Source organism: Centrocercus urophasianus, unplaced genomic scaffold (genome assembly GCF_019232065.1).
Source record: "Centrocercus urophasianus isolate 14NV4802_14NV808 unplaced genomic scaffold, USGS_Curo_1.0 seq_27, whole genome shotgun sequence".
Lineage (NCBI taxonomy): Eukaryota > Metazoa > Chordata > Aves > Galliformes > Phasianidae > Centrocercus > Centrocercus urophasianus.
Genome location: NW_024884833.1, coordinates 9,357,602 through 9,378,887, shown reverse-complemented (window position 1 = coordinate 9,378,887; position 21,286 = coordinate 9,357,602). Strand labels below are relative to the sequence as shown.

The 21,286-nt window shown below is 38.8% G+C and overlaps 1 protein-coding gene across 4 annotated transcripts in view; it reads right to left on the bottom strand.

The window, feature by feature from the left end:
- Positions 1-21,286, bottom strand: part of PCSK5 (proprotein convertase subtilisin/kexin type 5) — a 265,188-nt gene that overhangs the window by 204,232 nt on the left and 39,670 nt on the right. For all 4 annotated transcript variants that reach the window (XM_042826954.1, XM_042826951.1, XM_042826953.1 and 1 more), the window contains exon 3: positions 13,339-13,452. In XM_042826954.1, the coding sequence (XP_042682888.1) occupies positions 13,339-13,452 (114 nt within the window). The remainder of the gene's footprint in view (positions 1-13,338; positions 13,453-21,286) is intronic.

Below are 21,286 nucleotides of genomic sequence, written 5' to 3'. Positions count from 1 at the left end.
GGCTCCAGAGGTGGGCCACAAAAACGATCCAAGGGTAGAACCTTTATCCTACGAGGACAGGCTGAAAGAGCTGGGGCTGTTGAGCCTGGAGAAGAGAAGGCTCTAGGGAGACCTGATAGTAGCCGTTCAGTATCTAAAGGTGAGCTACCAGAAGGGAACAGACTCTAACAGGGATTATGGCGACAGGACAGGGAGAAACGGTTTCAAGTAGGGAAGGTAGATTTAGGCTGGATATAAGGAAAAAGTCTTTTACAGTGAAAGTGGAGAGGCACTGGAACAGGTTGCCCAGGGATGTGGTGGGTGCCCCATCCCTGGAGACTTTCAAAGCCAGACTGGACAGGACTCTGGGCAACTTGATCTAGCACTGGAAACCCCTGTTCGTTGCAGAGGAGATGGTCTAGATGACATTTAAAGGACCCTTCCACTCTAAAGATTATATAATTCTGTGATTTCATCATCACTCTAGAGTGGGAGCAGGTAGAAACTGCAGGAGACTACTTTAAAAGCAGGGAAACTATATGACAAATGCAAATTTATCTAATAATGAAATCAAAACCAAGCATGTCACGATCATCAGGAAGGTTGAAAGAATCTAATCTCTCACTGGTGTTAGAAATGATACTCTCTCACCCTCAGTTTCTTTCTTCTCTACTATGTTGCTTCCCCTGGGTATGTTCAGTTAGTCATATGCGATGATGGAAGAGAACGGGACAGGATTGGAGGTGAAGAGAATATACAGAGTAGGCTGTGAGATAATGAGTCTCTAGGATATCTTGGAAAACGTCCTCATTAGAAGATGTCACCGAGGAAGTTTTCTGAGGCATGCAGTACTTGGGGTACAAGAATTCAGGATGTTCTTCTAGAATCCCATTTTCTGTATGTGTACTGATTCCTTTGCAAATTCTAAGGGCTACTGGACTATTTAAGTTGGCTGTATTAATTCCTTTGTCTGTATTTCAATTCACCTAAATTAGGCTTTAGTTAATCAAGAATAGATGGATTTCACTGTTGCAGTAGCTGGGATCACTCATTCAAAGTGGGTCTGTTCATTCAAACACTGTTTCTGAACTCTTACATTGGCTTATTTGAGCCCAGACCAGAAGACAGAAGGAAAAACATCTGATTCAATATAAAATGTGGAGGAGCACATGGGAGTTGAACAAAAAGGAAGTTATTCAACATCTTCATAAATTTAGAAACTCTTTTTCTTTGCTTAATATTGTCTCTATTTTTTTGTAAGTGGGTTTTCTGGCTTCCAAATATAATCTTGTAGCCATGAACTAATATTATAAAACAGCATCTTCCAAGAATAGTTTACCATTCATTAATACTCTATCTTGTCCTAAAGACACACAAGAGGAAAACCTCAATGCATATTTAATGTGTAGTCTCTTATGTATATTTAGATTTGTCTCTCCCTAGGCCTTTACGCTTATGGTATTTGAACTTAAAGTAGTTTTGAATTGCTTTCAAAACTGAAAATAACCTTCTTGTTCTTTTAGAAATTCACATAAAAATAGATAAAAGACAGGGCAATTGCATATTCAAAATGACACGCTCGTTCATGGATTAGTGGATTCTAATAGAATAGAAAGGGCAAGACAAAAGTACTGTCAGCAGTGTAAAAGATTCACATTCGAATCTCTTGGGCCTGTCTGAGGGTCTTCCCTCCTGCACATTTCCTTCCTCTCTCTGACCGGCATGCATTTCTGCTGTTTGCTAGAAATAAGCTTATTTTGAAAAAGCCAGTGTTTAAGCTTTCACAGAATTTATAACCTCTGTAGCAAAAGAGCAAGCACAGTTATTGCCCACATTGCTCCTCCCCTCAGTATTGGTATTTCTTTCTAAAAGCAACAACCTGTTTAAGGAGGCCTTGGATTTTGTGCTGACAGACTCCTCTGTGTTCTGAGTCTCAGCTCAAAGTGATCACCTCATTTACGTTAAATTTCACCAGATTTGTATTTAAAAGACAGCAAGGACCTTTCCGATGTGAATGTGAACACACTTAGTGGACTTCTCACCGACATGACACGGATGGAGTTTGTTGTACTTTTACTCTTCTATTCTACTCTTAAGTAGCTGGAGCAGTAGCAGCTGGAACTCATAGCACAGATTTTATGGCATTAGAAGTACCATAAATAATGTCAGTGCTCTACTGAAGGTTCTCTCCTCACTAAATTTTCTTATTTTTTTAAACATGGTCCAGGGAAGCCTTAGGGTCAGCAAGGATTGTGATCTTGGCACACTTATAACCTTAGCTACAGTGCTTTCTTGTGAGTACAGGGGAAGAGAGCATAACTGCACAAATGTAGGAATCAGGAAAGCTAGAGTTTTGATACCTCAATTCTCATGATAGCCTGAGTCATACGTCATTTGTCATCAGTAAAAGAAAAAGATAATTTTTAAAAATGGTCTGATATCTAACATCTTAGATCTAAACTGTGCTACTCTCATCTCTATTTTGCAAAGAACACTTTATAGATCAGGCTTGCTTGGGTACAGAGTACTCAGAAATTTGTTTCTTGTTTAAGTGCTCCCAGACAAAAAACCTAAAATACATTAAATGTATTATTGAACGCATACAGTATAAAACATTTTGTAGTTAATCTAAGCAGTATTCTGTCTGATTATATTCCAAATCTATTGTTAGCTGTTTATTTTGAACTGAAGATAAATGGAGATATTTGTTATAGCTCATTAGAAATTCAGCATAGATTTTGTGGTACTTTAATTGCAGAAAATAGCCAGTAAAATTCAGTTGAAAAAAACTGTAACTTTATACACAGTATTTCATAGAACAAGATGGCACAGAAGAGTACCAGTTTCTTAATGTGGCTTAGCTCTTACTATAAAAAAATTCACATATTAAATATTTTTTTAAAGTTAAAAAAAGAAGAGGATACTCTCCCTCTGAAGACTGGTAGAGGAATATGAGTTAATGCTGTATGATTTATTACCAAATCTTTGACACCCAGAAAGCTGTTCCAAATGAGTATGAAAATTATTTCACTGTTGCTGCTTTGAGGTTCAGTGAAAATGCTGGTGCGATTTGTGAACATTGCTGACTTCCACTTTGTGTTTTCTGTAAACTTCCAGGGATGCTGACCTGTAAACCATAATGGAATGTCCCACAGGAAAACATCAGGTACCCTATCTGGACTTTAAACCTGCTAATCCTGCTACAGTAGTTGCATTAACAGTCTCTTTTCAGTAGATAAGGTTAAAACTACTAATTTTGTCTTTTTGATTACCTAAAGTATGTTGCTGTTTTCCAGTCTTGAATGAATTCAGGGCAAATTGTGCATTTCATGACTTTATGTTTCTAGTTCTACCTTGTCCACAGAGAACAACAGCTATGTTTCCTAGCTACAGTTTTGCAAAGTGATATTTTGACAGGCAGTTTGATTCTTCCTAGTGGTACTTCCACAGAAGTCATAGATTGTATCCTTTCTGAGAAACTAAGGGCTCAATCTTCATGTGCAAGAAAAACCACAAATGCAAAAAGCGTATGCAAAAAGCAATCCAAGTTTCAAAATATGCAAAACACTTAGAAATATGTCATGCCACCTCAGGAAGAACAATGATTTGGCTTTAGCTATGTAGACAGAGAGGAAGAGAGAAAAATTATTTTGAGAACAGTAAGAAGAAATTGAGGTTTTTCTTTAGGTACTAATGTCTGACATAGGTGGGCTTGAAGTAAACTGCTAGGCAGTAGTAAAGATGGTAAATATTAATTTGTGGCAGGTGAAAATCTGTTCCAGATTCTGTTTTCTCTGTGCTTGGGCTTAAAATGGGACCTGTTCTCTCCCCTCAGCCTCCCTCACCCCACCCCATCAGGCTTCTCATCATTCCTTCTTTTGTCCTCCTCGGTTTCCTTCCACAGTCCCACTCACCTTAGCTGACCTAAAATCCTTTTTTTCAGCTCTGCCATTCACATTTGGAGTTGCAAGGGAGGCATAAGACAACTCCACACAGACATCAGCAGCAGCACATGGGAAACAATTGGCTTGTATTACTTTTTACCTCCACCATATTTCAGGCTAACAGAAGCCTAGGAGGCTCACATTACTCACTGCTGGGAAAGTCTTATTAGCCGTACTGTGGCGGCCCTTGAGTATAAAATATACAGCACCAGAGCAGGAGTATTCTTTTCTGTGAATGCTAGTACAGCTCACCTAAGGGCTCACAAATAAACTATCGGTCTGCTACTGTACAGCACACTAGAGAAGAAGATCCTTCACCAAAGCTCAAAGCAATGCTCACATCAGAGTTCCTGTAGAAAGCGAAAAGTAAGCAACATTTCCTGAGTTTTGGTTTCATCATCAGAACTGAAGACAGCCAGTCCTATATGCAACTACTCCAACTACTTCAGAGCTCCTCAGGCTGTAGAGCTTTCAGTTGTGGTGTAAATGACACTGCATCTGTCTGTACCAGAAATCTAATTGGACAATTATGAGGGTTCCAAAAGTAATACCTCCTATTTTATTGTGTTGGCTCACAATGTCGTAGACAGATGTTGGTGGTATGGCAGTAGAGACTGAACCTTCCCAACAATATTACATTTTGTTGCCATGTGACAGATGGCAGCAGAAGGGCGTCTGACATGGAAGTGTGTATGAAGCAAAGGGGTGTGATTGAATTCCATCTCCACGAGGAAAAAATGGCACCCAGTGACATTCATCAACACTTGCTGTACATTTCTGGAAACAAAACAGCTGATGTGAGCACAGTGAGGTGGTGGGTGGTGCGTTTCAGCAGTGAAAACATGAAACACAAGCCATGTTCTGGACAGCCAAGCACAGCTGTCACATCACAAAATGAAGAGAGTCTTGCTCAGCTGATCCATGTGATGCAGCAGATTATGATGAGGGAACTGTGTATGGGCTGAATATTGGCTTCAGTGTGTTAGAAACTATGTCAGTAGTGTTGAATATCAAAAAGTTTGCAGCACGTGGGTCCCACAGGACATGTTCTGTTCTCTGGCTCACCAGGAACAGAGTGAAAACTATACGTAAGTTTGTCAGAAACTACTGAAACAATATGAGGCTGAAATTGACAGTTTCCTGAATTGCATCATTGCTGGTGACCAGATATGTTGTCATCACTATGAGCCAGAGTCAGAATGGCAGTCCATGGAGTGGTGACATGTTAATAATCAAAGCAAATGTTCAAGATGTGGCTCTTGGCAGGTAAAGTGATGCACTGTTTTTTGAGATAAGAGAAGATTGTTATGGATTGCTGGGAACCTGGACTAGCTATGAATTCTAACTTCTACACTGTGATGCTGACTGAGCTAAAGGCTCAAACTTCCAGAGTCAGCCCAGAGAAGAAGACAGCCTTTCACTTGGAATATGATAAAACCAGGCCCCATATCAGTTTGAAGACCATGGAGCACATTGCCAATCTTTGCTGGACTGTCCTACCACACCCACCATATAGTCCAGATTTGGTACCCTCTGACTCCCATCTGTTCAAGCCAATGGAAGATAGGCTGCTTGGGCAAAACTTTCTTAGCAACAATGTCATCATAGTCGGTGTGAAACAATGGGCCACCTCCACTGGTGCAGTTTTTTCTGCATGTGGCATTCAGGTTCTTCTGGCAAAAATTCATAGCCAATGGTGGTGACAATGTTGAAAAACAGTGTTACTGAAAATTTCCTCTATCAAATAGTGTTATTGTGTTATTTCTATCTGTGTAGTTTCCACAGAAAGAAATAGGAGGCATTACTTTCAGAACGACCTATGCATGAGAGAAAAACTGATAAATACTGGCTGGTAAGTAAAAGTAATTCAATGTGCTGATCAACACTCAGTTCTAGCCTGATGCTTCCTTTGTAATCTTATTTTGGTGCTAGACAACCAGCCACGTGACCATATGCTGTTTCATTTTATATGCCAACTATTTCATTCACAATAAAATTTGGGCATCTGCTTTTCAATTCAGTTTTGAAAAGTAGGAATACCAGATGAGACAGTGATCTGAGATATCCAGCACAGCTTCACCAAGTGCAGATGGTACCTGAGCAGTCTGGCCTTCTATGATGGAGTGATGGCAACAGTGGACAAAGGAAGGGCAACTGATGTTGTCTACCTGGACTCATCGGACCTTTTACATGGTCCCACACCACATACTTATCTCTGAATTGGAGAAATATGATTTCTAAAGGTGGACTATTCAGTGGATAAAAACTTGGTTGGAAAGTTGCAGCCAGAGGGTTGTGGTCAATGGCTCTATGTCCAGGTGGAGGCCAGGGACATGTGGTGCCCCCCAGGGGATTGTCTTGGGGCCAGCATTTTTTAACATCTTTATCATGACATAGATGAAGAGATCCCACAAACGCTCAGCTAGTTTGTGAACAACACCATGCTAAGTGATTCAACTGATAAGACAGAATGAAGGAATGCCATCCAAAGAGATTTGAACAAGTTCCATGTGAATCAAATGGGGTTCAACAAGGCCAAGTGCAAGGTGTTGCACTTGGGTTAGGGAAATCCCAGACATATGTACAGACTGGGAGAAGAACTCATTGTAAGCAGCCCTTCCAAGAAGGACTAGGGGATACTGTTAGATGAAAAGCTTAACATGAGTCAGCAGTGTGCACTTGTGGCCTAGAAGGCCAACAGTGTCCTGGGGGGCATATGCAGACCAGACCCGAGCCATTGGGAAGTGTGCTGCCTTCCTGGAGCCCAGGTTAGGGACATAACTAGAAAACTCCCAAATCTGGTTAGGTCCACTGATTACTTTCCATTACTCATAGTTCAGGTGGGCAGTGATGAAATTGCTCAGAGAAGCCTGTGAACTATGAGAAGAGATTTCAGGGGTTTAGCTCAAGAAACGGGAACACAAGTGATCTTTTGTTCTGCAGGGAGGAAGTTAGGACGGCAAAAGCCCAATTTGAACTCTGATTGGCCACTGCAGTCAAAGAGAATAAGAAATCTTTTTACAAATATACAAATATACAAATGGTAGGAGAAGAACCAAGGAGAATTTCCATCCTTGATGCAGTGGGGAACATGACCACTGAAGATAAGGAGAAGGCTGATGTCCCCAATGCCTTCTTTACATCTGCCTTTAATAGGCAGATCAGTTATCCTCAGGGCACTTTACACTCCGATCTGGAAGTCTGGGATGCTACACAGAATACCACCCTGGTGATTCAGGTAGAGACAGAGAGCCCCTCCTCCATCTGGACTGTCACAAGTCCATGGGACTGACCAGGATCCAGCTAGGGTGCTGAGGGAGCTGACGGGGGTGACTGCTGAGCCACTGTCAGCCATCTACCAGTGCTCCTGGATATCTGGAGAGCTCACAGAGGATTGGAGGCTTGCCAGTGTGATTCCCATCTACAAGAAGGGCTCCACGGCATGTGCATGGCATCCAGGGGATCAGGCCCAGCAAGCACGAGCCCAGCAAGCACATGAAAGGCATGTCATGCTTGATCTGCTTTAGGGCCCCTCACTACAAAAAAGATATTGAGGCCCTGGAACGTGTCCAGGGAAGGGCAATGAAACTGGTGAGGGGTCTGGAGCACAGGTCTTAGGAGAGCGGCTGAGGAGCTGGGATTGTTCAGTTTGGAGGAGGCTCAGGGGAGACCTCATTGCACTCTACAACTTCCTGAAGGGAGGCTGTGGTGAGTTGGGGTTTGGCTTCTTCTCCCACAACAAACAGGACCTGGGGAAATGGCTACAAGTTGTCCCACGGCAGGTTTAGTTTAGACATAAGGAAGAACTTTTTCTCTCAGAGAGTGGTCAGGCACTGGAATGGCTGCCCAGGGAGGTGGTGGGGTCGCTGTCCCTGGCAGTGTTCAAGAGGCGTCTGGATGAGGAGCTGCGAGGTATGGTTTAGTGCTTGTGGTAGCAATGGTGATGGGAGGATGGTTGGACTAGATGATCTTGCAGTTCCTTTCAACCTTATCATTCTATGATTCTATGAAAGGTGGTAGCAGGGAGATGGAGGTGATTGTCCTGCTTTCATGAGATCCCTTCTGGAGTGCTGTGTCCAGTTTTGGGGCCCCCAGCACAAGAGAGTTGTGCAGCTGTTGTAGAGAATTCAAAGGGAGGTCAAAAGATTATCAGAACTGGTGCACCCTTCCTATGATGAAAGGTTGAGGTAGCTGGGCTTGTTCAGCTTGGACAAGAGAATAATCCAGGGAGACCTCATTGCCGCCTTCCAGCACTTAAGGGGAGCTTATAAACAGAAGGGACACTGATTTTTTTAATAATCTAATAGTGATAGGGGAACAATTCGTAACTACAAGAGGGAAGATTTAGATTAGATAAAAGGAGGACATTCTTTATGCAGAGGGCTGTGAGGCAGAGGCATGGGTTGCCCAGAGAAGTTGTAGATTCCCCGTCCCTGGAAGTGTTCGAGACCAAATCCCTGAGGAACATGATGTAGTGGCTGATCTAGTGGGTGGCAGCCCATGGCAGGAGGACTGGAACTAGGAGATCTTTAACATCCTTTCTAACCCAAGCCATTCTATGATTCTGTGATTCTGTGATTGTGCAATTTCTGTTTACATATTTTTTTGAGAGTATTTTTTTCAGAGATTTTGCAATTTGATTTTTTTCTGCAACCGAAGTGCAGCATATTTACTTAATGTTTTTCTTGTTATAAAAAAAGGCCGTGTAGATTATAATGTTCAGTAGTCTTTTTGCACTGTATTGTTACCTCACTGTGAGAAAACAAGATTAATGAGATGTACAATGTAGCTTTACAAAATTTTTTCTTGTGGGTAACAAATGGTTGTAAAGTGTCTGCTTTTAGTACTCCTCCAAATGCACTTTGTGTTCCACCTACTTTGTCAAAGCATGGTTTATGTCTAGAATGAAGGAACAATGAGGAATGAATGGAAAGAGCAAACAAAAGTAGAGGAAAATAAATATTCAGAAAAAAAAATAGAGAAAGGATTTAGTTTGGAGAGAATAATAGCATAATTGGACCTTAAAAGGATTAATTAAGAAGGTGAGTTAACGCCATTGTGGACCTAAGACACATGTAAAGCAAAATGGAAACTTTACTTCAATAATGCTTTGAATTATGCTTAATTTTAGTTTGGAATGCAAAAACAATAAAAATATGTTTTATTTGATTTATATTACCTAATAAGTAAAATTCTTCTTCCATTCCAATGAGCTTATGAACGCCTTGCTCATTTTCTATCTGAAAAGTCAAGAGGCTTGTTCGCATGTTCCACTTATTTCTGTGGCTTACAGCCTTAAGATTCACTGCTATATAAATTTTCATGATGATTCTCAAGCATGCATTTCAGAGACTGTCTAGTGTCTTCTCTGAGCAGAACACCATTTTTAAAGTTATATTATTCAATTCTGTGGGTAGCTCAGTTATTTTATGCTGTAGCTTCTCAGAGGAATACATTCTCACTCTATTGATATACATTGCTATGGACAAATTGCAAATGGCAGTTTCGCCGTGCTTCTCTCTGACAATGCCATGCTTCTCCAGCTGCAGGGAGTTACCTCTGGACACCGCTTTCCTCTTTGCTCATGCAGTAGCATCCAACATAAGAAAACATTTGGCTTGTACACTTTAACTATTGTATTTATTCTTATGTGCTCTACAAAACAGTGCCTCTCCCTCCAGCCTCACAATTCAAAACACTGTACTTCCAGTAAATTCTTAGTTTTACAATAATATCTTCTTCTATATTCACTTCTTGTGTAGGTAACTAGGCCATGCAGAACAGGATGCACCTCATAAGAAATGGAAACTTTTTCTCCAAATTAGAGAGTCCTGTCAGCAATAGCGATTACTATTAACAATAGCATGGATGATAACAGTACTGAAGAGGATTAAACTCGATCCATGTTGAAAAAGATTTTTTCCTGAGCTGACTGCAAAGACAGTCTGTGTCTTTGTAGACTAATTATGGCTTGTTAAAAAATAATCAATGGTAAATTAATTTATTCTAGTTATGTTCTATTTTACAAAACTATGCAATGAGAGCCTGCATAACAGCAGAGCAAGACTGCAGCTGCAGAAGGTAGCACTTGTGTGCCTATCACTCCAGCTTTTCCTGACGGTAACGAAGGTATTCTGAAGCAGTGGGAAAGAAGAGTCAGAAAAGAGTACTGTGACTGAAATCTAGTAAATTTATTTAAAAGCGAGTCATAGTGGTCGTATTCACCACATCTTCCCATATATTTGCAATTTTTTTTCCCGGCACTTGTATTTATTATGACCATTTTTTCCAAGAGAAGAAAACTCATTAAAACAAGTGTCAGGAACAGTGAAATCAGTTAGGCACAAAGTTCCCCTTAAGTCATTCCAAACACACTGTTTGTTGTTACTACAAGTTAAGTAAAACAGTTTCAGATAGCAGTAGGATTTTAGGGTTGACTTCGACCTCTTTCAGTTACACAAGCAGATTATATATTGTTCATCCAGTTATTGACAAACAGGTTATTTGGTCAACACCAATGGAAGAGAAGAAATTTAACAGAAGGAACATAATAATAGAAAACTAGCTGAGCTCTGGGTGTGGCATGCAGGACTTAGCTTCCTCCTGACTCAATACTTGGAAAGACATTTTAACTAGGAACCATCCTTCCTTTTGATTTTACTTGTTTGGTATCATTCTAAGCAAGTTTGACTAAGTCTGTAGGTCATTTTCAAACAGTAGCTGTACAGAGACTGTCACGTGAAGTTTTGTGTGTTACTTGATCTATGAAAAGGTTCTATTTTACCCTTAACACAGATACCTAAATATCAGAGGTCATGATCAAGTAGATGTTTTTTCCCCAGCTTTCATTGCTCCGAGTGAGGCAAGACAAAATATGTTTCCCTTGACTTAAGTGTTAGAAAGCAATGAAAGAAGTTATTTCTCAGTACCTAACCCTGTAGCAATGAAAAAGTACCAGCATACTTCTTTAGCTGATGAGTGGCTCTGGATGTTCTATCTGCTTTGGGATCCTATGAACTGTAAGCCACTAAATATCTACATTTCTAATTTCTCTACACTTTCTATGAATGTTTCTAGACTAAATTGAGAAAAATAGAGCTATAAAAAGAAAACCTTTCAATTAGCTTATGAAAAAGTTCTTGAGAGATACTTTTAACCTTTGCAATCACTCAAAACAGGCGTGAATTCCCTTTGTAAATTCTTGTCATTGACTTCACACAAACAAAAATGCATTATTTCTAGTCTCAACTATTGAAATTACAACGGAGATCGATGTGAAGAAAAATTGGACAAGAAAAATATTAATTATGTTTTATTTGATGAAGTCTTTGAATAAAAGTTCTTATGTCAACAAATGTGAACTATATTTACGGCCCTGTTGGAGATTTCACCAGTTCAATGGCCAAAGGTATCAATCTTAACCACAAGGAAGTTACTTATTAATCAAAATGCAAACCTGTACATGATAATACTTTATTACTTTCTCAGTAACACATCTGCAGCCAGCAACCTAAAAACCTCTTTCTGGCACAGCAATGACTGACATCATTAACTAACCTCCAATTCCTTTATTTTCTCTTTAACTAATAAAGATAACCAGATTAACAAAAGTAGCTATGGTTACGATCACAAATACAGTCATATGAGGATATCTGTAATGAACCATGTCAGTCCTGAAATCAACTCATTCGCATATTTTTAACTATTCTCTCAGTTCCAACACTGCACTTGCTAATACTTTACTGGTTGCTCTCAACAAAATGTCATCACACCACTAACATTAAAGATATTGCAAATACAAGAGTTATTCAGTGGAGGCAAATGCAATCAGTCAGGGGCAGTCCTTCCTCAGAGTGTTTTCAAGTAAGGTTCTTCTTATACAGGTACAAAGATGAAAGTACTCTGAAAGTTATACACAACAAACACTAAACTTTCTTTGTTGCTCTAATGAGTTTATGAAACAATGTGGCCAGGCAACACAACTGACTTACAAACAGGAGACTGATGTCTTCCTGAATAAAACTATAGGTAACTGTTATAACTGCCTCTTATCGATTTGAAACAAAACAAAACAAGAAAAATACGAATCCAATTCCACCAGAAAGCCATGGTGACACACAAAAAAACTCGCATGCAAAGCTAGGAATGCAAAGGAGATATTACATGAGCTAACATTAACCATACTAGCAGGCTTTTGACTTGCTGCTATTATTTCCTTCAAATTTGTACTTCCTCTTTCATTTAAAGACAGAGCTGAAACTTCTGGTTGGTGACATACTCATATGTTATATAATGAAGATGAGGAGTTTTGACTATTTGTGTTTATTAAGAACAATTGGTTTTCAAATTACTTCAAGCTTACATTATATTCTTGTTTCTTTTTCAGTCCATGCAACAATAAAACTACAAGCCAGAACGAAATGAATGTTAAAAAGAAACACTTTTTAAAAATGTAATGCTTTCTTAGAACAATCTTGCTCATTCACATGAAATAATACACTAGTGTTTTGAAATTAACAAAATACCTGAAAAGATTTTGTCTATCTACAGCAAAATTGTTGCCAAAAAGGCATAATTTCCTCACTGTCTGAAGCAATTCCTTCTATCAAGCTAAACATTTTGAGTGTCCTGCTGCCAGTGACGAAGTTGACATAGTGAAAAAACAAGATGCAAATACTTAGAACTATGACAGCAGAATAGCAGGGAAAGTTTTCAAGTCTGTAGTATCCATCATGGGGAGGTGGATTCCATTGCCTAACTTGTTACTTCTCAGTTTCTATAACCAAAGGTATGAATTTTTTATTTGTACCCTCATAGGTGCAATGAGGATAATATGGTCACTAAGGAGTTCCACTCCAGGCTTTAACTGTGAGTACCAAGCAAAGATGAAAAAATAAGTTTGCTCAGAAAACACAGAATTCTTGTCAGACGGGAAGCAGTATAAACAATCCATTTACTTTAACAATGGAATTGTTCATTACTAAAGAGAATGTAATTACAACATTGAGCAGATAGTGTTTGGGGCTCTTTTCTCCTCTTTCAGGACACATTTGTACCACATTAATGTCTGAGACAGTGAATTAGACACATTGAAAACAAGTGGTTTCACTGCTCCCACAGATTGCAGCCAAGTTCCTTCCTTCTCACTGCTGAAAGTTTATCCTCTAATAAATAATTCCCAAGACATCTTGCAATAGGAAGAATTCATGAATGAATGCATTAATAAATGTTTCCTATTGCAGAGCTCCCTGGGATTTCTTGTAATACCTGCAAGGAGTTTACAGACCCTCATTAGTTACATTAAAAAAAGGAAATTTGCTACTTCTGAACACACTATTTTGCCCTGTTTCAAAACATCATAGCAGACAACTAAATGCTGGCATGAAACAAAGCCAATGACCCGTTATGTACTTACCATGTACCACATGCTTGGCCACTTGGGATCATTGAAATAAGTGGATTGGGTACCTCCAGGTTTATAATCCCTCTTTATCCTTCTTTTAACCACCTGCTGTTGTATCCACTCCACCTGCCAACCAGGAAAACATTTGGTAAGTGTTAGGGTTTCATAGAGATTATCAAGAAATGTGTGAAATCTTGGGAAGTTTCCCATTACCATACTCAAAGACATATTTCATGTTAAGGAGTTCATTTTGGCAGTCGAAACGCACAGCTCACCTTGGCATATGGTTCACTAGGGAATAAGCCCAATTCTGTTAGTGCTACAAATCTCCCTGAACAACTACTTATATCTCCTGCTAGAAGAATTTCATTTGCGATCATCTTTTGAATGCTGTTTTTTTTTTTTCATTATTAGAATTGAACTTTTTTTCGAATTTGTAAAACTAGTTTTATAAAGTGTAACAGTAGGTCACAAGCAGAAATAAATTATACTTCTGACTGTTCTTTGTTTTAAGTCTGTTTCTGAGAACAAAAGCTTTCAGTAAAATATTAAAATATTCTGCTTAACCAATATCTAAATCATCTTCACTGCTTGGAGTGAATACAACAGAATTAAAATATGTATTTTAGTAGAGTAACTCTGCGTCAAGATTCTCTCTGCCAGGTGCTCCAGAACATAATTTAGTGCAAAGTACTAGTACAGGGAGAAAAAGACCGATATTGAGCAAAAGGTCAAATTATAACAACATCAAAAAGAACTTGAAACATCAAAGTTAAGGGTTAAAAGCAGAGTTCTTAAAATCAGATTATTTTCCGTCAGATACCTCTTCGTAGATTCACAACACACTCAGAAAGAGCAAGACTGAAAGTGACATCAGCCTTAGAGCAGACAGGACTGCAGGCATTTTGGCATTGGCTAGTCTAAGTGGGAGCTAGTTTCTATGAATGTGAACAGCATAACTATCCACATAGAAAGAGATTATATTTACACATCTATCTCACTTAAACTTCATATTTTTCCTGAATTGTTTCATGGGATATAACTATAAAAATTGAATTCACCTCTTCCCAAGCAAGACAGCTATTTCCTCTTAGCAGCCAACTCTTCACCTTTTATTTCTGCTGTTCATGAATATCTGCGTATGCACACACACACACATATATACAGAATAAGTTTACTTTCAGGTCACATGTTTCTCTTTGTCACTTGTCAGAGACAGTATTGACATTTTTCCATGGCAGGATAATTTCTACTGTATCTGCAATTCAGCTTCGAATCATGAGGTCCTTAGAGAGACTTGTCCACTGACATCGGTGGAAGTTCTGCTTGAGATCCATACTACCTCTACCTTTACCATTGCTACTACATGGTTTCCATGGTTTCTTTTAGAAAATGGAATTGTGTTTTTCCCTTTCTTAAGAATCAACTTCAGGGTTAAGAGTATTCTACTAGTGAAGAAATTGTCTGGTTTAAGAAGACAAGACTATGAGGTAATGTTCATGCAGAAATCCATTTCTCTGTTCTTCTATTAACCACTGTAAATCCTTTTCAGCTTCAGAGAAAATTGAGGTATTTGACAGAGTGCCTTTTCCTCATGATTACACTGCTCCTCGTCCGGACCAAGCTGCAATCCATCTTGGTAGACACCCTCTTCATGATCTGACAGCTGGCTGCCCTTCAGATCTTATGAGATCCAGAGATCCCATCAAGTGGACACCCACTCAGCCTTCTGTATGTCATGCAGTGGACTCTGGAGGGAATGTGAGATGTAGAGTGTATCTGGCCAGAGGCAACAAGAGGGAGAGCCAAAAGACTGAAGAGGCTGCTCTAAAGTGTGATCAACATCCCTCTTAAATGGATCTCTCCTCCATGACAAAGACTGATTTATAATTAACATTTAATGAACCCTATCTCCTTGTCACCTCCTGCCAATATATGGTCTCTTTTTCAGACCCTCAGAACAGCTTTTTTTTCTCCCATCACCCTTTTAATCCCTTGCCGGTGGCCCAGCCCTCCCATCACATCTGAAGCCGGATGAAAGGCTGTATACCACTTGATTCCTGACTCAGTAGCTGCTTGGATTGCCTCAAACCATGGACCACAATTCCACCAATTTATGCTAGTATTTAGCAACCAATAACAAAAAAGATTCAATGTGTCTGAACAACCAAATATGATTTTCAAGGCTTATACAGTTCCACCTTCTAAATCTTATCATGAAATATATGTAAGAAGGAGAGGGGTTTTCATCACAAGACAAACTGCAAAACTCTTTAGCAGTAACTGTGAAAATATGTTCTCTCCATTTATTTACTCCCTATTCAGCTGCAAATATCTACTGATTGTTAAAAAGATAAACAGTAGAGGCATCATAGTACTTGCTGAGAGTGAACATCCATACACTTATGCCTCAAAAAACCCCCAACAATTAATTCATTCTCTCTTTTCCTGTTATGCCAGATGACATTACTGAGAACATTTATCAGACAGCCCTTTAGTTTAAACAATCACAAATATTGTCTCAGTGTGCCATTCCAGTTAATATGAACAATAATAAGACAAATAAACAATTCTGTATATGCATATACATAAATATTTTTGTACAAGCATGTGTTTTTACAGGAGCTTGGATCATCTGATTTAATATTCAATAATATGCAATCCAGCATAGCTGATGGTTAAGATTTTAGTGACGTACAGATAGATATATACCACCTTTTAACAAAAAAAATGAAGTAACTGTTCTACAGATTGTGTATTTGTCAGAGAGCCTGCCCCTAAAACATGCTAGATGTTGCCTATAATTTCTGTTTCCTCAGCTCCCAGAAAAGTTAGGGGAAACATATGAAAGAGTAATTCTGCAGAAGGACTGTACAGCATGCACAATCAGACCCAATGCCAGAAAAAGAAATGTAACTCTTCCCATAAAGCCTGATGACAATTTCATGTACACGTAAAATTACTATAAATAAAATAGCTGTTTGGTCTCATTCAAATACAGATTTATGCAAATAAAATGTTTGCATAAGAACACATATGGGAAGATAGCACGGGCAGCTCCATAATCATAGATACGATGTACACTAGGAGGACTCACCTTAGGCACCGGCAGATATCCAATTAAATAGAAGGGGAAGAGGGAGTCAAAATGACCTTTAAGATACAGTGACTGTGTACTGTGTTGAGAGAGACAGTGCAGGATGCTAGCCAGAGTAAATCTAAGCAATACAGCAGGCTTGATCACAATCCTCGGTACAGCCTTCTCTGCAAGATTTTTATCAAACAGCTTCAGTCAGGATCTGCTTAGTAACTATTTTTATACTGAGGATGCGCTGATACACCCATCTAGGATGTAATTTAAAACATTCCAGGAAACCCATTTTCTCATTTGACAAGTCAGTGCATAAAGCTTAGTTTATAGAAAATATCACTGCTACAGAAATAGAACACTCTACTGAATACTAAGGCTAGTTTATTTTCTTTTAAAACTGAAGAGAAAAACTTGCCAGTAGTCTTTAGTCTAAGTTACACTATACAATTACTGGGATATATCAATGAAGACTAGGTCAAGACTCAGCAGTTATTTTAGTATTTCCTTTGAGTATTTTATGGGTATTCATGCACGTGTCACTGTCAAATGCCTGGTAAATCTTGGATTTGTTTGATTCAGTATGAAAAGAGCTCATTTGTATAAAAATATTTTCTTTTAAGAAGTTTCTACACTTCCTAAACTATAGTCCTTGAAGGAAAATCTCTGAAGTAATTGATTATACAGATTCCCATCTCTTGCCAAAAGGAGACTCTATGCGAACAATGAGGTGCATTTTAACATTTCCATAAAGTCACACTTGCTGAGGGGGAACAGTGCACATTTTCCCATTGACTTCAGCTTTGAAAGTTCCATTTCCTGAATGTCTAGAAATCAAAGCCAAGCCAGATTGGAGACCAAACCATTCCAAAAAAAAAAAAAAAAAAAAAAAAAAAAAAAAAAAAAAAATCATCATTTCCAGTCTCCTCACTCATAGGCTTGTTCTATACACAACACAGCTCTTCTTCACAAACCTGCATGAAACAACGCTATGGAATAAAAGTTGCTCCGAGCTTATTCTAGTACATCATGCTTTCATTCTCTGTAGGCATAAAGAATATAAAGAAATGTTATCTCTACGTGAAACAGAACTGCTTTCTATAACCTTCGTTCTCATTTATTTAACAGAACTCATGAAAAAGCAGCCCCGTGTATGTATGCAACAGTAAGAACTCTACTGCAATAAATTGTGAAAAAAACTTTGAAAAACAAATGGGAAAACTTAAAAAGCTGAAAAAAAGAAAAATCCACCTATTATCAAATCAGGGTGTTTTTTAAAATACAAACACGAGATAACCTTGTGAAACAGCACTTACTTCGTTTTTCAAATATGTCATGAGGAGGTCTGCTTGAATAAATATTTTCAAATTGATTAAAAATGTGTCAAGTTAAGCATGTGAAAATGTTACCATTAAAAAGAAGGTATGAAAGCAAGTTGGAGGCATATACCTTTCCATTTTGAGGAAAGAATGCACAGGGAAGGAACACCCTAACTCTGAGTAATGTATGCATTTCACATCAAAATCTATTATTTTTATGTTGCAGAACAAAAAAAAAAAAAAAAAAAAGATGTGAGTATTCAGTTTATGAAAAGGAATTACTTAAGGTACCACTCTCAAACATAATCACAGCATCATTCACTTCAGTCTGTCCTGCACCTCTAGGAAATTACAAATTCCTGCTCAGCTAAAATGAAAGCAAGTGTCAGATGAACATTATAAAGAGAAAGAAAGGACAGAAAACTCAGAGCACATGGAAAGTATCACCAAGCTAGCAGTGAATCTGCATGGAGTCAGGCTGAATGAGCAAAAGGGGCAACATTAAACCATGCGACAACCTGCTCTCTGTTGGGATGGCTTCACACTGCACCTGCTGCACCTCAGCCTTCACTCCTAAACACTGAGTGCTGACGTTTATGTGAGACCCAGGCTGAAGGAAAGGACAGGAGAGAGGGTGGTACTTCCAGAGAAAGAAACCAAGACAGTGCCTGGCCCATTGTGGGATATAAAAGAAAAATGGTTCTGACTGCTTATGGTAGCAGAAACAGTCAGTTATGAGTTGTTACCATCATCAAACTTTCTGTGACAGGCTCTACTTAACACACAATCTGACAACACTCTCCACTTGTATTTCACATTCTTATGAAAACAAAAAGTAAAAAAATTCAGGACTTAAGGAGTGTAGGAGGATATGCCAATCTCCAAGTAACACAACCTGGCTGTGGAAGAGCTGAGACTGAAGCCATCACTCAGCAATGCAGGAGGGCTGGGGAGGCCACTGGCATACCTCCCGTTGCTGACAGGCAGCCACAGAAGTGAGACTCCTAAAGCTGGATTGCTCCGCTTAAGAGGAATTGCATGTTTTTTAAATAATTGAACAGTAGGCTGTTTTCCTAACCTATCAGTATGCTCTGACTCATAGTAGCAGCAGTCAATTTGCACATAAAAATAGATGAAGACAGTTGGATAAAGAAGCTGTTGACACAGGTCAAGAGCTTGGAAAATTATTGCGGATGCCATTTCACAAACTGCAGGGGTCTAAAGTTGGATAAAAAGTCAATGAATCCAGCAGTGCTAAGTGATGCATTCTCGCTGATTGACCATGTTCTTCTTCAGCAAGGGTCAAAGACAATCCACGATCAAAGCAGTTGTCATAATTATGCTACACGTAATCTGAATAAAAGCAACATATAAAAAAAAAAGATTTTAAGACAGGCTAAGTAGAGAAAGAAAAGCAGAAAAGGAAAGAAGGCTGCAGAGAACGCTTGAAATTACTACTTTTGCCCAAAGAAACACGTCTTGCACAACTGCAGAGAAAGCTACAGCAGCCCGACCTATGGAACAAAGCTGAAATTCAGTGCATATTTTTCCATCTCATGACCACAGAAAAGCCAGCAGCCCTGATATGAATTAAGTTGTTTCTACCTACTCTGCTACACAAAAGTAACCCACTACAGCACTCAGGCATACTTCCACATACTTGAGGTACCCCTATCCACAGCTGTGCTTGCAAACAGATCTGAAACTCCATCTGTCTTTCCTTCTTACCCTCTCCATCTCCAGATCTCACAACTCTTCACAAGCATCAACACAATTCCGCCTCCAGCTGCGTGTGGCAGTGAAGTCTCTTGCATTAAGAGCAAGACTTGGGAGGAGTAAATAGGAAAGGAACACAAGAAAAAAAGTCCACAGCCCAGGCAGGGGCAGCAATACACCTTCCCTGTCTCACGAGAGTTCATTGCCAGTTTATTATGCTAGGAAAGGCAGGCACCACACTGAAATTCTGAAGGAGTTCAGAATGTCCACTGCCAGCCACGATGTATATCCTACTGGAAAGGCAGGAAAAAATTTTGCTGTACCAGCTTGAAAGTAACTCTCTTGTTTATACAGTGCACTTTAATATTTGCCACCTTGGTTCACACAGTTCCCCTCATAACAACTCATGAATTACATGGAAACACAATTTTTAAAAACAAAGCAAAACCTCTATAACTGGTATCTTCTTACCTTGTCATATATAATGTAAGTATATCTGGTCTTGGGACAGTATAATAATCTGGAATTCCAATGACTGTGAGAATTACTACTAACATCACTCCGAATGCAAACTGACATATCACGACTTCATCTAGCCTAGGTCTACAGTCACAACTTCTTAATAAAAGGCTGATACTAAATGCTGCATCTACAAGAGAATAAAACTTTAAACTCTCTAAACTTAGTTAGCTTTGGAGTCTAATATTTTGCAGTTGATATATCTTGAGGCTTATGCTTGTATTACTGTTATGACAATGATGTATATAAATAAAAAACGGTAGAAATTTCTGATGGATTTTTCCTTCTCTCAGAGTAGTCCTTGCAACTCTTACCACAAATGATGAACTTCAGACATCTGTACATGCTAATTTCAGTTGTCCCTAAGTAACTTACAAAATGAATTCTTAGGAATACAAACTTGGGTCAAATATACCAGAGCAATTCCAAAGGTGCAAATCAGTCCACAGTTTGCTGTGGCTTCTACCACCATAGGTATCCACTTCAAGTTACCAAATACAGTGAGAATTGCTGAGGTAGTAAAAGTATTTCAGAATTAAGTGGTATGTAATATACAAAAGTGTTCTACCAGTCTCAACCAAAGCAAACACAGGATGCTATTCCAGAGTAGTCTCCTCACTAGCCAAAATCTCCTTGAAATCATCCCTATACAGTAGTGCTTCTCTCTACAAAAGGAAAAGCTATCATCTACTATTCAGTTTATTTCCTGTACGTCAGCTCAGCATCTTTGCCCACATAGAATGCTTCGACACATGTCCTCTATGGAAAATCTCCATCACAAAGCATATAGTAAATACCAAGCCAAGCAGTTTTTTGTTCTGAGAGTACTCTAAGCCACATGAAAAGCTGATTATATTTGTAGGTTTTCTATTGTCTTGGTATTGCTACTGTAAGTATATTCTTTATCATAAGAAAAGCATCTTTTATTAGTTTTTTTTTTTTTTCTTGAACCCACCCTATTCCTAATGTGTAATAAAAAGTGTATGTTTAGAATTCAAAATTGGGTCAAAAGTATTTAACTCTTAGTTAAGTTAATCTTAGTTTCAGAGTTGCAAAATATTAAAGATAATTGGGTTTTGTTCTTTATGGAAATATCAGTGACATATCTACATATTTCATACCACGTCAAAAGCTCTTTGGCATTTCAGATGCCTTTGTGGCACAACTTGAAGACTTCTGCTACTTCTTTCATGGCCAGCCTCTGTATGTATGTCCTCTTATCCATCTCTTCCAATCAGGAGAGAAGAGTCTTTAACATCATCTCTCCAGCATAAAGCATGTAAAGCAAAAAAAAAAAAGAAAAAAAAAAAAAAAAAGA